We start from the raw sequence: 14,995 nt of genomic DNA, 5'->3' as shown, positions 1-14,995 counted from the left end.
ACTCGCTAGCTTTTCCTTTTTATTAAGATGTCTGAAATGTAATGTAATAATTAATAGGATTGTCTATCATAAATGTTAAGTTTTTCTCTAATTCTTGACTTGCTTCGACATATTTTGATGGTGATTCGAATGGAAAGTTTTTTGAGATCTGTGATGGAAACCGAGGGGTTGAGCCGATAGACTTTAAAATGAAAGTCACTTTTCAATATTTTGTATTATATTTTATCAAAATACTTTTTACTTTCTAAAGCAGCACAAATATATATATATATATATATTTATTTTTAACCTGAATATTATCTGGGAGCCAGGGAACTCCCTAAAATTTTATTAAGCATAATGTATAAAATTGAGAATTACATGAGGGACATAACCTGCCTAACCCCAAGCCTAAAGGAGATCAACGCTTTCTTACACTCACTAGAAAACCAATACCAGAAAATCATACAAGAATCAAGAAGGAATTACAATCTAAACACTAACGTAGCAGCTTTGTCTTCTCGAACAATCATACTTAAACCCCTTGGGGAAGATTCTGGTTAGCATGGAACAGCTCATTGGTAGAAGCTTCACATGCTAAATTAGCTAGTCAATCAGCAGCCTGGTTGCTTTCACGGAAAGAAGAAGAGATTTGCACATCGAAGATCGAGAGAGTCACAAAGAGAGAGGACCTCCTGAAACCAATACCAGCAACTCCCCAAATTACAATTTCTCTTAGATATACGATGAACAATATAGGACGAGCCTGAGTTAATATAAAAACCATAAACCGAAATCTGCACACAAACGCAGACCATCCCTTAATGCTCTCAATTCTGCCTCTGAATTGGAACACATTCCATAATATTTATAAAAGGCCGCGATGACCTTACCTTCCCCTGTCACGAATGATACCTCCACCTTCACTATTGCCCGGATTAAACCAGTACAATTTCTTGTAAAATATTGTTGTGTAGAAACAAATAGAACCTTTAACAGCTAGTATACGAAATTATCTTCAAACACTTGAAGAAATTCTAAGGAAATGATATTACTTCCATAGCCTTGTTAATTTTTCTTTTCACTTTCAATAATCTATATAAGATTCATTTTAAAGTTGTTCAACGTGGTTAATAGACATAAACATGCATTCCAAAGCCTGACCCATCCAGTCATGAGAAGTTTTCTACGGAAGAGTCGTCGCATTAAAAGGGCCCTGTACTATTTTTGCTCCTGTGATTGGATTACTTAACTCTTCCATAGTATCTTTTCCCAATTGCAAAAGATTTACTTTCTAGATTACATGAATTGTGTTACAGGGTTTGTCCTGCTTGATTTAGGGACCTCTTTTCATTTCTTTTGGTCTGCTCAAAGAAGATTTTAGTGGTTCCAGACAGTGATAGCATCCCATTACCTAGTTCTTCCTATCCCGACAGGCGGATATGGTGTGCTTCTACCTTGGGGGAGTTTAGTGTCAAGTCAGCATGGGATACAATTCATTCCAAAGGAGTGGAACCGTCCTGGTTCTCTTTGGTATGGCAGAAGAGACTTCAGCCAAGGGACTCTCTTTTTGCATGGCGCCTTATTAATGGTAAGCTTCTCGTTGATGATCTTGTGTCTAAGAAGAGGATTCTATTAGTTTCTCGTTGTTAATTGTGTCTGAAGCAGTATGAAAGTATGACCCATCTATTCATTGAATGTCAGTTTGCTGGTAAGGTTTGGTGTAGCTTCCGCCATGCTTTTAATATAGGATGGCCCCAACCGAGCTCTCTGCTTGAGCTGTCTCAATGGTGGTCATCTAAGGCAATCTCTGTTCCTTTGAAGGAGGCGTGGTTTGCTGGTTTTGATTTTATCCCTTATCACATTTGGTTAGAATGAAATAGAAGGCGATTTGAGGAGACAATGCACCCTTCAGACCTGGTCTTGAAGGAGGTTCTTAGTGATATTGGGGGGTCTGCTCAGGTGAAGGCGCTTATATCAAGATCAATGGCTGATTTTATCTTATCTAGAAGACAGAATTTTAAGGTCAGGTATTTTTCTACATCCCATGCAATTGAGGAGCTGAAGTGGAGTAAGCCTATGGTAGGTTGGGTTAAACTGAATATTGATGGGTGTTCGCTGGGAAATCCAGGATTATCAGGGGCTGGTGGTATGGTTCGTAACAGCGATGGTGCGGTAATTTTGAGTTATGTTGTTCCCCTAGGAAACATGACTAATTATAACGCGGAGTTCACCTCTTTCTTTATTGGTCTCAAATATGTCAAGGAATTGGGAGTGAATAAGCTGTGAACTGGGATGATGTCTGCAAACCAAAACAGGAAGGGGGGTTAGGAATTTGCAGACTGCGAGATGTAAATTTTTCCTGTCTAGCAAAGTTGACTTGGCAGATTAAGCATGAGGAGTCCTCTTTGAGTAAGTTCTTCCGGGGACGCTTTCTAAAATCAAACGAATCTCTGAAATCTGGCCATATCTCCTCTTCGATTTGGCCAGGGATAAAGAAAGTCTGGAATTTTGTGACTTTAAATTAGCAGTGGACAGTAGGTAATGGGCAAAAAATTGATTTCTGGAAGGACAGGTGGTTGGATCATCACTCCATTGAAGAAATGCTTCTGAATGATGGTGGTCACAGTGGGAATTTAAAGGCTATAGTCTGCGATTTTATCCACAATTTTAGATGGGAATTTCCTCAGGTAGCGTCTAACTTCATGAAAGACATTACAAATAAAGCAAATTTGATCTATAGTTCAGGCATGGAGGATGAGTGTCATTGGCGCCCTTCTTCAGTGGGAATTTTTTCCATAAAGTCAGCCCGGGAAGCCTGTAGAAGGAGCTCGCCTAAGGTGAGCTGGTCATCTTTGGTGTGGAAATCCTCTATTCAACCACGTCAAGCAGTTTTTGGATGGAGATTGATCAGAAATAAACTTGCTTTAGATGTGAATGTGAAAAGGAGGGGTGTCCCTCTGCCCTCAAAGTGCAGTTTTTGTGGTAAGTCGGAGGAGTCTAAAAATCATTTATTTTTTGAGTGTAGCTTTGCTAGCTCTATATGGTCTCGATTCTGTCAATGTTTTGGTGTGTTGAGACCAGCTTTTTCAGATGAATCTCATCTGATTTCTTGGTGGAAACTCCAAGCAAAATCAGTGTCATTGAAAGGGGTGTGGAATAAGGGGTTCGTGTTAATTCCTTTTTTTATCTGGATGGAGAGGAATTCCAGGCGGTATGAAGAAGTCTCTTATTCTGTGTAAATTTGTTTTTGGAAAATAAAAAAAGAAATTCACTCTCAGACCATAGCCCATTCTGGGGTGGCTGTTTCGATTGAAGACTTGATGTGCGCTAGGAGGTTGGGATTTCCAGGGGTACAACGCAGGCAAAAAGAATTATTTGAAACTTTTTGGTGTACTCCTCCAACAGGATGGATCAAATTAAATTCTGACGGCTGCTCGTTGGGCAATCTAGGTAAAGCAGGTGGGGGAGGTATTCTGCGCAATGAGAAGGCTGAAGTGTTATATAATTACAGAGAGTTCCTTCAAATTTGCACAAATTTTGAGGCGGAATTCCAGGCTATTATCCCAAGAATTGAAGCTACAAATCGATTGGGGGTGCAAAGTTTATGGATTGACTGTGACTCAGTCACGGTGGTTCGTCTTTTGCAGAAAAAGAAAATTCCTCGGAAATTTCGGTAAAAGTGGATTAACTGCTTACCCTATCTTGAAAGGGTGGAGTGGAAGATCACGCACTGCTTTCGTGAAGCAAATTCTGTAGCGGATTTCTTGTCAAAGTCTGCCGCTCGCTTTGAAACCTCTTTACCAGTGACATCTTGGCCGGCCTTGGTCAAAATGGACCTAGACATGGATGCCTCGGGTCGTCCGAGATATAGACTGTTATAGCGCTCTAATTCATTCTTCATCTCTTTGTGGAGGAGAGTAGGCTGATGGCTTTTTCTGCTGATGGCTCTGCCGAAGGTGGAATAAGTCCGTCTCCGCTCTTCTCAGTTTAATTGTCTATATTTCTCTTGGGTGTTTTATCCCTCCTGTATTATATTTTTATCTCATTTTTTAATACAAATGATATTTTAGCGAAAAAAGCTGTGGGTGGAATGCGATTCTCAATCGGTGGTGGAGGTTGTCCTTAGGAAATCCCTTCCTTGGGCTTTTCTTCAACAATGGCGATCTCTCAATTCTTTTTATGGAGAATATTACCTGGAGGCTAATGCATTGTTTTAGGGAGGTGAATACAGTGGCAAACACTCTTGCGAAAAAAGGAGCAAGGTCACAAGCGGATCAAGTCTGGTGGGATTGTCTTGGTTTTATTTCTTCTAAAAGTAGCTGAGATGCTCTGCTCAGGCCACGATATAGGTTTAAATAAGTCTGCTATTTTTCCTTATTTGAGTATCTACTGATGGCAATGCCGAAGGTGGTACTCGAATGAGGTTTGGCATTTTCCTCTCTCCCCTGCTGATGGCTTTGCTGAAGGTGGGTGGAGTTGGGCAATGTGTTTCTCCAGATATTTGTATCCGTCTAGGAATGCCTAAACGTTAATCCATTATTCTATTTATTTTCCTTTTTAATAGTGGTTGCCTTTATCTATGTTTTTATGTCCTTTTTTCTTAGCATGCGTTCAGAAATTTGAAACACAATCTTAGGAAGCGTATCCTCCCCCTCCTCCTTTTGGGTGGCAAATTTAAAAATATTGTTATTTAAATATCTAAACTACTAATATCATAAAATTATGATCAACATTCAAACTACTCTCTGTGGTGCATTTAGATGAGAGAGGATATAAGGCTTCCATTATAGTCGTACCCTTTCTCACTGCATTTCAAACATTGTGGAGTTCAACCCATATATGTCTTTAGAATGTAAAGAAAATAACATTTCCTTGGTTATGAAGATAAGATCTATTAATATTCCAAGTAGGTTAGCTTTAAACATCCATCGAGGATAAAACATGCATTCAGAAATTTGAAACACAAGACTCCGAAGCTTATCCTTTCCCCTCCTCCTTTTTGGAGATAAATCTAAAAAGTTTATTATTAATAAACGTTTAAACTACTAATCTCATTTTACCTGTGATTTGCATTTGATGTTAGTTTGATATATATATACAGTCTCTCTCTCTCTCTCTCTCTCTCTCTCTCTCTCTCTCTCTCTCTCAAGGCTTCCATTATAATATTGCCATTTTACCAGTGATCTGAATTATAATAGTGCCATTTTTAACTAAATTTCAAACATGTTGGAGTTCAACCCATGTAGGGGTGTCAATTCCTAAACCGAACCGGTAAAACCGGCCGGACCGAACCGATAACAACCCGGACCGAACCGAACCGAAGCCTTATTGGTTCGGTTCGGTTTCAAGTATTGTAACCCCAAAACCAAACCGAACCGCACCGAAAACCGGATGAATCCGAAACCAAACCGAAACCGGCTCAAAACCCGGACCGAAACCGAAACCGAAACCAAACCGGTAAGAAACCGAAACACTCCAAAATTCATTAAAAAAATTAAAATTTGAATAGTTTTGTATACATTTGTATGAAAAATTGAATTCAAACTAGACCAAAAATCAAAACCAACCCGGTTACAAATCGATTTAAGAAATCGAAGTTCAACAATTCATCATTTGGTTGTTTCCTAATGGCTCCATACCGGTTTAAAAAACCGATCCAAATCGAAATGAACCTAATAAATCCAAACCGGTACCAACCCGAACCCAAACCGCACCGAAACCGACACCGGACCGAAACCGATAAATCCTTATTGGGTCGGTTTCGGTCACTTCCAAACTCACACCGAAACCGGTGGAACCGGACCGAAACCGCACCGACCCGGACCGTTGACACCCCTAAACCCATGTATGACTCTAGAATGTTAAAAAAATATACTTTTCTTGGTTATGGAGATATGAATTTACAATTGCCTAAGACTAAGTAATTTTAGATTTGTAGCTTTAGTTAATCAAGAATATATTCGAGTCCCCAGAGATCAGCTTTCACCACATTCCTCTGCTTTGCTTTACGTTAACCACTGGTGTATTGGGAAGTTTTCTTGGATTCTTCTATACCAATCACCCTTCTCATTCTTCATATATAAAATATATAACGACACGACATCCATATAGAGCAAACCAAACCAAACTTGTCCCACTAAGTGAGCTTATCCTCAAGAAGATTTATTGACTCAAAGTGCACCGGTAAGCATTCCACATATTTTTTTTTTATCAGAATCATTCCATCTCTTCTTTTTCATTGTTAGGAAGAGCTTCTTGTTGTTTATTCTCTTTAATTTCCCTTGATTGATTATTGATTTGACTTAGTTGATCGGCTTTTCTTCTTCTTCTTCTTCTTCTTCTTCTTCTTTTTTTTTTTTTTTTTTTTTTTTTTTTTTTTTTTTTTTTTTTTGCATTATCTTGTGTGATGGTTTGATTATTGATTTGACTTGGTAGCTGTTTTGGGCATTTTGTTTTTTGGTAAGGTGTCTTGGGCATTTGGGTCTTGTGTAATGTGTAATGGTAAGGGTGTCAATCAGGACGGAATCTACTGTTCAGAATGGGTCAATGCTGGTATTGTCCTGTTTAGTTAACACTGCCAAACCTAGATCATAGTCCCACATGTGCAAGGTTGGGGGGGAGAGGGGAGAAATATGCAGCTTTACCCCAGGAATGTCAAGAGGTTGTTTCGACCGCTTAACCATCAGGTCGCAACATTCGTACCTTTACCATTATTGGACCAAGCGCAACCCTTGTCAGATTCAGAAAAAAATAAGTAAAAATTAATGATAACCAATTAAACAAGCACCAATATAGTTTTAGTTCTATCACTAAGCAAGTTTATAGCAATATAATTAAATGTCCATCAACTAAAATATTTATACGAGGAAATACTATCCAAATACATCAAACTATAGCCATAAATTAAACTTAACAAGAGAACAAAAATATATCTTCCGCCTTATTGTAAATTGTCGATGGGTCACGGTGAACATCATATAAACGTGACCTTAGGAAAACTTGGTCAAATACAATTTCTTGTAAAATATTTTTTTAATAAAACAAATAGAACCTTTTAAACCCTTGTTGAATAAATTCCAGGGAAATGATGTTACTTCCATCCATAGTCTTTCATTGCCTTGTTAATTTTTCTTTTCATTTTCAATATTCTATACAAGATTCAATTTAAGCTGTTGAATATATATATATATATATATATATATGGTTTATTCTTGCAAACTTGCATTTGGAATTTGAAATACAAGCCTACACATCTCTCTCCCCAATGTACCAAATATTCCTGTTGGATTCCTTACAAAAAGAATGGATTGGGTCTCTCTCTCTCTCTCTCTCTCTCTCTCTCTCTCTCACACACACAACCTCTATCTTCTCTCCTATTCAACCAAAGATTCTTTGGAGTCATTCTCGTTGGGTTTCTTAGAACCAGAATCGATTGGTCTCTCTCTCTCATCTCTCTCACATGAATCTTATTCCGTTAATTTTTTATTTTGGAAAAGTTATGAAATGATGCCCCTGTCTTCTGGGTGGATACCTCTGCACGCTCGCCCATTGACCCTAGCTTTGACATGGAGGCCACGCAACCAAGTAGTGATCAAAACAACAACAACAACAACAACTCTGTCTTATCCCAATTAAATGGGCTCGGCTATAGGGATACGATCGAAGAAGATAAAAGAAAAATAAAAATGAAAAGAAATGAGCACACCACATCGAAAAAAAAAAAAAAAAAAAAATCTCACCTTAAAGGGATTGGGAACATGGATTCTTGCCCTAAAAAAAGGTAGACCGATTAGTGATCCTAATCCTTATTTATTTATTTGAAAGTGTTCCCCATTTGCGAGCATGGCCCCTGCTGGCGCCTCATACATCTATCTCTTTCCTCCTCAGTAAGGGGCATAGATGCCATTTCATTGGGTGGACAAGAAAGGTAGACATATGAGAGTGCTGGTGTAGGATTTCTTCGTGAGGTTGACAGACGATGGGTTGGAGAGGAGCCAAACCCAGTGGAAGGAGGTACAATCAGGTCAGATCCAGATTTTTTGTTGGAAGAATGATTGGTTTGGTGAAACATTAAAGGGTTTTGATCCACAACCATTGGATTAGAATGGGACATATTTCATATGCAAATAGGGAATTGATAGAGAATTGGAGGATAAAGATCCTCTCCTAAGTGCTGATCGCCTAGGCCTTGCCCATAGCTACCTGGGCGATCGACATGTATGTAAGCAGTGATCCAATGCATGACCCCTATGTTCTAATCAGTAAAAGCATAGCAATTGAATCACTGTCTGAATATGTGTCGATGGCCCAAATAATCATGAAAATACCTGATTGATCGGCGCTCAAAAGAGTAGCTGAATCCGATGAAAAATTGGACACGAGTCAAATCCCTCATCCAATAGGAAGCTGGTTTACCAAAACGGAAAATCTGGAGATGCAGACTGCAGAGAGGGCATGCATCGAGGAGAGAGAAAGGACAAAGGTAATGAATGGTTTAGATACTTTCAAACCCAATCTAATGGTCAACAAGAGCTAATGGGTGATATGTTCATTACACTGACACCGCATAGATTCCACTCCCCAATAATTAAGGAGAAGAAAAAAGTAATGAGACCATACCAGTAGAGTTGACACCCTTTGCGGAATTTTTCTTGCTACTAGGTTGCAGGAACTTTCCCTCTGCCTAGGTAGGAAAGTTCTTACAACCCAGGTAGTTCCAACAATTCACTCTTTTTATATCACTTATATAGGGATAGCTTTCCTTCGGGAATTTAAAGGGAAGAGAAGTGAAATTTTCATACTTAAAAAAAGAATGTTTATAATTATTACCCCATGTGATTCAATGTGATTATACAAATTACTTGATTTTTTTAACCATATTTGGTAATGATACATTTTATATGTAATTTTTATTTTACATATTATAGGAAAGAGTTTTTAATGTAAAGTAAAGTGAAATTTTATAACCAAATATGGCATGATTTGAATTAATGATATAGTCACATGAGGTAATGATTACATATATTTCTTTTTCAAGTATGAAAATTTCACTTCCTTTCCTTTTAATTCCCCTTGCAACCAAACATAGCCTTAAGTTTTTCATCGTCTTCTTGAGGCTTTCTTGTCTGCAAGAATTTGGTAAAGTTTTATTTTCATTGTAAACTTTCGTAATTGACTTTTTTGATCTAGCTCCATTTTAGCATTTAGATACTAATTAATTGATCTTTATGTAATGGTTTTGAATTATTTTTATTATTTTGATTTGCTTTAAGAATTTTTTTTTCCTTCCAATTTTTCTTCTGGTTGAAGCAATTCTGAGCTTGACTATATATATTTCTCCTGATGATATATATCTTTTACTAGTTAGAAAGACCGCGGTTGGGAGGGAGGTACAGTATTACTCAATGGCCAATGCTATAAAGAAAAAAGGATATGATGATTGCCAACTGAACATCGATGAAATCTGATCTTGCCCATGGAGGAAAAACTACTAGAAGAGGTCAGTTTGCTTCACTCTTTTTTTTTTTTTTTTGTTAATTGAATTGAATTTGGTGCTAGTCCTTTTAGTCATTCTACTAGTATAAAGAAAAAAGGGTTTTGATGATTGGCAACAGAACAGCGATGAAATGAGGACATTGTTGGAGTTCATGGAGGAAAAACTAGAAGAGATCGGTTCCTTGCAATCCAATTATGAGATATACCGAGTTCCCATGCAGCTTTAAAAGGTAAACTCAGATGCCTACACACCTCTGTCGGTCTCAATTGGCCCTTTACACTGTAACAAGGAAAACCTACGGACCATGGAGACACATAAGTTGCGCTATTTAAAGCGTTTTCTAAATCCACCCTTTCGAAAAACCTTAGATGTTTTTGTGGAAGCTATGAGTAATTTGGAAGAAAAAACTAGCAAATGTTATTCAGAATGCATGGGCATGGTAAAAAATGAGTTTGTGAAGATGATGGTGATGGATGGCTGTTTTATACTTGGGTTCCTCGACAACATTGAATTTGGAGAGAATGATCATTTCACATCAAATGTTTCATGGTATGACGAATTTAAGATTGATCTAATTAAGCTTGAAAATCAGCTTCCACTCTTTGTTCTTGAACAATTAGATGGCCTAATCTTTGCACGGTTGCCTGGGCAATACACCGTCAGTCATCATATCTATGTGAATCTCTTGAGTTCCGTGGCAAAAGGGCTCCATGGCCCAACCCTTCGTATTGAGGAACAAATAAAATCATTACAATTACCTAAGGGTGAAGCAAAGCATTTTCTTCATCTTTTACATTGTGCTCTAGTCCCATCATCTCCAACGACGATGAGGAGGTGGAAATGTGGTGAAAAGATTCCGCCACTTAAGTATTGTGCCTCGGAACTTAGGAGTACTGGTGTCAAGTTTCAGAAGGAGAAGATGTCGTCTGATCCCTGTCCTCCAAAAAAAGACATCTTTATTTGACATAACCTTCGACATGGAGAAGGGAATATTGACAATCCCAACTATTATGATCGACTACAATAAAGAACTCATCCTTAGAAATCTCATTTCCTTTGAGCAAGGCCAAAACTACTGTACTAAATACTTCACAGCCTATGCATACTTTCTGAGTGGCCTCATTGACACTCCTAGTGACGTGAAGTTACTAGAGCGGAAGGGAATTATTACAAACCACCTTTGCAATGCAGAAGATATAGTGACCTTATTTGGAAACATTGGCAAATATGTTGCCCTGGATGCTCGATATCCTTATTTCTATGGTGTTATCAAGGATTTGGAAGAGTATCACAATAAATCATGGAATAAATCAAAGGCGAGTTTGATGCAGAACTATTTCAACACGCCATGGGCATCAATTTCAGTCGGTGATAGCTGCAGCTTTACTCCTCATCTTGACCATTTTACAGACTATTTGTTCCATCTTACAAGTCAAACCTTGAACAAGTCAATGAATCTATTCTCTATATATTAGATGGTTGTTGAGATAGTTGTTGAAATGGTGTAATCTAGCCTCTTTTTTTTTTTTTTTTTTTTTTTTTTTTTAATTTATTTATAAGATGACCTGAAATGTGATTTGTGTAGCTAACATAAATAATAATTCCTCCTAATGTTTTGTTATTGGAGAATGGAGACTCATTCATACTCTGCTCACACATGGCAATATTTACTCATTATGCATCGGCATAGCTTTAGCCATACAGAGATACAGGCCACTGAGGGGCACTGGGATTTTTCTTTTCAGGGTAGGGACTTGGACTTAGGCTGTGTTTGGTAGCCAAGAAAAGAGGTCAAAGGAGTCAGCAGCCAATAAGGGTAAGGCTTACTTACTCATCGTGGAACTAGAAAATCTGGAGAGGAAAATGTTTATTCATCATGGACATGAGAAAAGCTGAGAATTGATTAACCTCTACCCTCTCCTTTCTTAATTTACTCGGCAATTTCAGGCCAAATAATTGAAATGAGAGATCATAGAATGGTTGAGGAAGGATCTTGGGCTTAAATGGGCTGGGTTCATGTAGATCTATTGTTATCAACCAATGAGTTTGCAAGTGATGGCTGTATGGTTCAAAGAGCTGATCAGGTTTATGTGCGAGAATGTTCTTGTACGTTATTCGTGGATTTGGAATTCACTTTCTTTCTCTTCATTTAATAGAGGCTAAATCCACGAACGAGGGACTCATGAGAACATTCTCGTACGTGAACCTGATCCGTTTCTGTATGATTCATATGTAGAAGGTTGTTATAGGAGTATTGTTTGTACTATGTCATAAATAATTAATAGTTAATGTCCAAGAACCCAAGGGGGTAGTGCTGTTGGTGAACAACGAACTTGGTATAAGCTATAAACTCCAACGCCCTAAGTTTGACTCCCACCAGGCACACCTTGGGCCACTCTCACAGGGTGTTAGTGCTCTTCACCGCTTTTGATCTCATCCATGCAGTTGTGAGGTGGGGTCAGTATGGGCCCGCGGGACTAGTCCCATTGTGTTAACAAAAAAAAAAAAAAGAAGTTAATTTCCAAATTTTATGTCAAATTAAAACATCCTTTTCAATAAATTCTCCTACTAATTTGTTTTTTTGCAAAACTAAAAGGATATAGAAAGACGGCAGAGTCATTTAAAAAAATGAAACCGACCATGTGAAGTCTTTTTCTTTGAATGAGTCAATTCCCAATGGTCTTTTTTTCTTATGGTTGAAAATTCCCAATGGTAGGTAGATAATTTTATCACCAAGTTTTATATTTGATACGATACGCACATGGTGGTTAAGAAATTGTAATATAAGATTCTTAAGTTATAGCATTAATTAAAAAAAGGGCAAGCGAACGCTAACTACCTAGCTCCTAGTGCATATGCACAGGACAACGCAGTCTTTTCCCACCCACTATGTTTAGTGATAAACACATGCCACGAGGTACCGTCTTTCTTCCTTAAAAATAAGAAGGTAAACTAATAATGAAAAAAATGAAGTAAAGAGATTGATAGGTTTAACTAGGGAAGGATAAGTACGTTTGATCTGCTTATGCTTTTATCAGTATAAAAGAAAGTTTTCTGTTGCTTTAGTTTCATCTATTTGGAGCCATCCTTTTACATAAGGAGTAGGGTGTCGATTCCAGCCCTACACTAGCAGACCCGACCAAGCTTGATCGAAAATTTTTGAAATCAGCACAGCCCCTTTGTTAATTGTACTAGGCTGAAATTGGATCAAATATTATTCGATCATTCCTGATAGGACTTGAGGCAAGGGACAGTCAAAGACTCGTCTTCCTTGTTGCATAGCTCACACTTAGAAGGGAGAGGCACCCCCTTACCTTTCACTTTCCATCCAAAAATAGATTGACGAGGCTGAAGACCTGTTCCCCAAATCGAAAAATTCCAAGACACCTTTGGCCTCTCCTCCCTTCTTACCTCCCATGCTCTTCACTGAGAAACCACCAAACGGAGTCAAAGTCCAAGAACAGACATCACCCACTTGGTAGGTGGGCAGCTTAATAGCTGAAGCCGCGATGAAGATTTCCTTTTGCGACGCTCCAAGTTATTTGAAAATTGTGAAGAAGATGACAAATGGTAGAACTATTTGACTTCAAAATTAAAATGGAATTAAAACGGAGAAACAAACGTACTACAAATTCCCACACTAGAAAGGAATAAGAAGTCTAAATCTTAACCTATCTAAGAGTTTAATTGTTATTTTCCTAAGGACATTTGCTATATATTGTTGCTGTTGTTTCTCATTTGCTATCTGAGCTGTATGGTAGTGATCTTTAGTTTTGAGAAGACTCTTGACCACTTACATATATTGCTCGTGATATCTTCTACTAGTTGGAAAGAACTATTGGGAGCTTCACTCAATGGCCACTGGTGCTAGTCCTTTTAGTGATTCTACCATAAGGAATGAAGGACATGATGATCGCCAGCTTAAAAAGGACAACGAAATCAAGAAACTGGTCTGGTCCATGGAGAAAAAACTAGAAGTGGTTAGTTACTTGCAATCCAATTATGATGTATACCGAGTTCCCACGGCATTTCACAAGCTAAATTCAAAAGCTTACACACCTCTATCAGTCTCAATTGGCCCCCTGCACTACAAGGATGAACACTTACAGAAAATGAAAACACATAAGTTGCGGTATTTAAATCGCCTACTTAATCAACCCAATGGGAAAAGCTTAGAAATTTATGACTAAGTTGTGAGTGATTTGGAAGAAGAAGCTCGCAAATGTTATTCAAAAATCGTGGACTTAAGAAAAGAAGACTTTGTAGAGATGGTGGTGATGGATGGTTGCTTTATACTTCAGCTCCTCAAGACCATGGCATATGGGGAGAAGAATCATTTCGTATCAAATTTGTCATGGTATTTCAAAATTTTGGCTGACCTAATTAAGCTTGAAAATCAGATTCCCTTCTTTGTTCTTGAGCATTTATATGGCTTAATCTTTGATCGTAAGGAGCTGTCCTTCAATCATTTTATCTATGCGAGATTCTTAGTGTATTTTGCATATGGGCTCCAAAGTTCTGAACGATTAAAATCATTACCAATGCCAGAGGGCGGAGTAAAGCATTTTCTTGATCTCTTACGATATGTTCTCGTTCCATCGGCTCCGAGGAAATCTGGTGGAAGATTTTTGCCGCTTACATGTTGTGCGTCAGAACTTAAGAGTGTTGGAGTCAAGTTTGAGAAGAAGAAGGAGTCTGACTCTACAAAGACATATTTATTTGACATAGACTTCAACAAGGACAAGGGAGTATTGAGAATCCCAACTATTGTGATCCATAACTATACATAACTCATCATTAGAAACCTAGGGCCTGTTTGATAAAGTTTCTGCCGTTTTTGTTTCAAGAAACGACAGAAACATAAATTTTCATTTCTAGAAACAGAAACGAAATTGAAGGTATTTGATAAGTCATGTTTCTGGAAGTCGATAGTAACCAGCGAAAGAATGGCCACAAGTCGTTTCAAGAAACAACGAAACCAGTAGAACTCGTTTCGCCTGGGTTGTTTCTTGAACCATAAATAGGTAGAAATTTTAATTTCTATTTCTGAAAACAAGTGAAATGAAACAATTTTATCAAACGGGCCCCTAATTTCCTTTGAGCAAGGTCAAGATTGTACTACTTATTTCACATCCTACGCATGCTTCATGGAATACCTCATTAACACTCCTAGGGACGCCGAGCTATTAATGCGGAAGGGAATCATTAGAAACTACATTGGCAACCCAGAAGATGTGGTGAACTTATTTAGCAACCTTGGTAAAATTACCATGCGCACGAATGATTATTTATCTGATGTTACTAAGGATTTGGAGGAGTATCATGATAAAGCATGGAATAAATCCAAGGCAAGTTTAGTGCATACTTATTTCAACACCCCATGGGCATCAATATCATGTGCTGCTACAGCGTTCCTCCTCTTCTTGGCAATGATACAGACTATTTGTTCCATCTTACAAGTTAAACCTGAAATAAGTCATTGTCATCCTCTTGGGACCTTCCACTTTTCTTCCCCCC

At 38.1% G+C, this 14,995-nt stretch overlaps 2 protein-coding genes across 2 annotated transcripts; both read left to right on the top strand.

The window, feature by feature from the left end:
• Nucleotides 1-10,318: 10,318 nt before the first annotated feature.
• Nucleotides 10,319-10,953, top strand: LOC122062462 (putative UPF0481 protein At3g02645). The gene has a single exon (XM_042626111.1). The coding sequence runs from the start codon at nt 10,456-10,458 to the stop codon at nt 10,951-10,953; it is 498 nt and encodes a 165-aa protein (XP_042482045.1). The 5' UTR covers nt 10,319-10,455.
• A 2,793-nt stretch (nt 10,954-13,746) lies between these two features.
• On the top strand, nt 13,747-14,268 carry LOC122062461 (UPF0481 protein At3g47200-like). Its single transcript, XM_042626110.1, has one exon. It carries the CDS (start codon nt 13,747-13,749, stop codon nt 14,266-14,268), a length of 522 nt encoding a protein of 173 aa, XP_042482044.1.
• Nucleotides 14,269-14,995: the final 727 nt, after the last annotated feature.

This window comes from Macadamia integrifolia, unplaced genomic scaffold, assembly GCF_013358625.1.
Source record: "Macadamia integrifolia cultivar HAES 741 unplaced genomic scaffold, SCU_Mint_v3 scaffold1043, whole genome shotgun sequence".
Classification (NCBI taxonomy): domain Eukaryota; kingdom Viridiplantae; phylum Streptophyta; class Magnoliopsida; order Proteales; family Proteaceae; genus Macadamia; species Macadamia integrifolia.
The sequence above is the reverse complement of the archived record's forward strand: the minus strand, read 5'-3'. Positions and strand labels throughout refer to the sequence as shown.

Bases quoted from the DNA above. Each gene is read 5' to 3' on its own strand.
- LOC122062461 (XM_042626110.1), top strand. From the start codon at position 13,747: ATGGTGGTGATGGATGGTTGCTTTATACTTCAGCTCCTCAAGACCATG.
- LOC122062462 (XM_042626111.1), top strand. From the start codon at position 10,456: ATGGAGAAGGGAATATTGACAATCCCAACTATTATGATCGACTACAAT.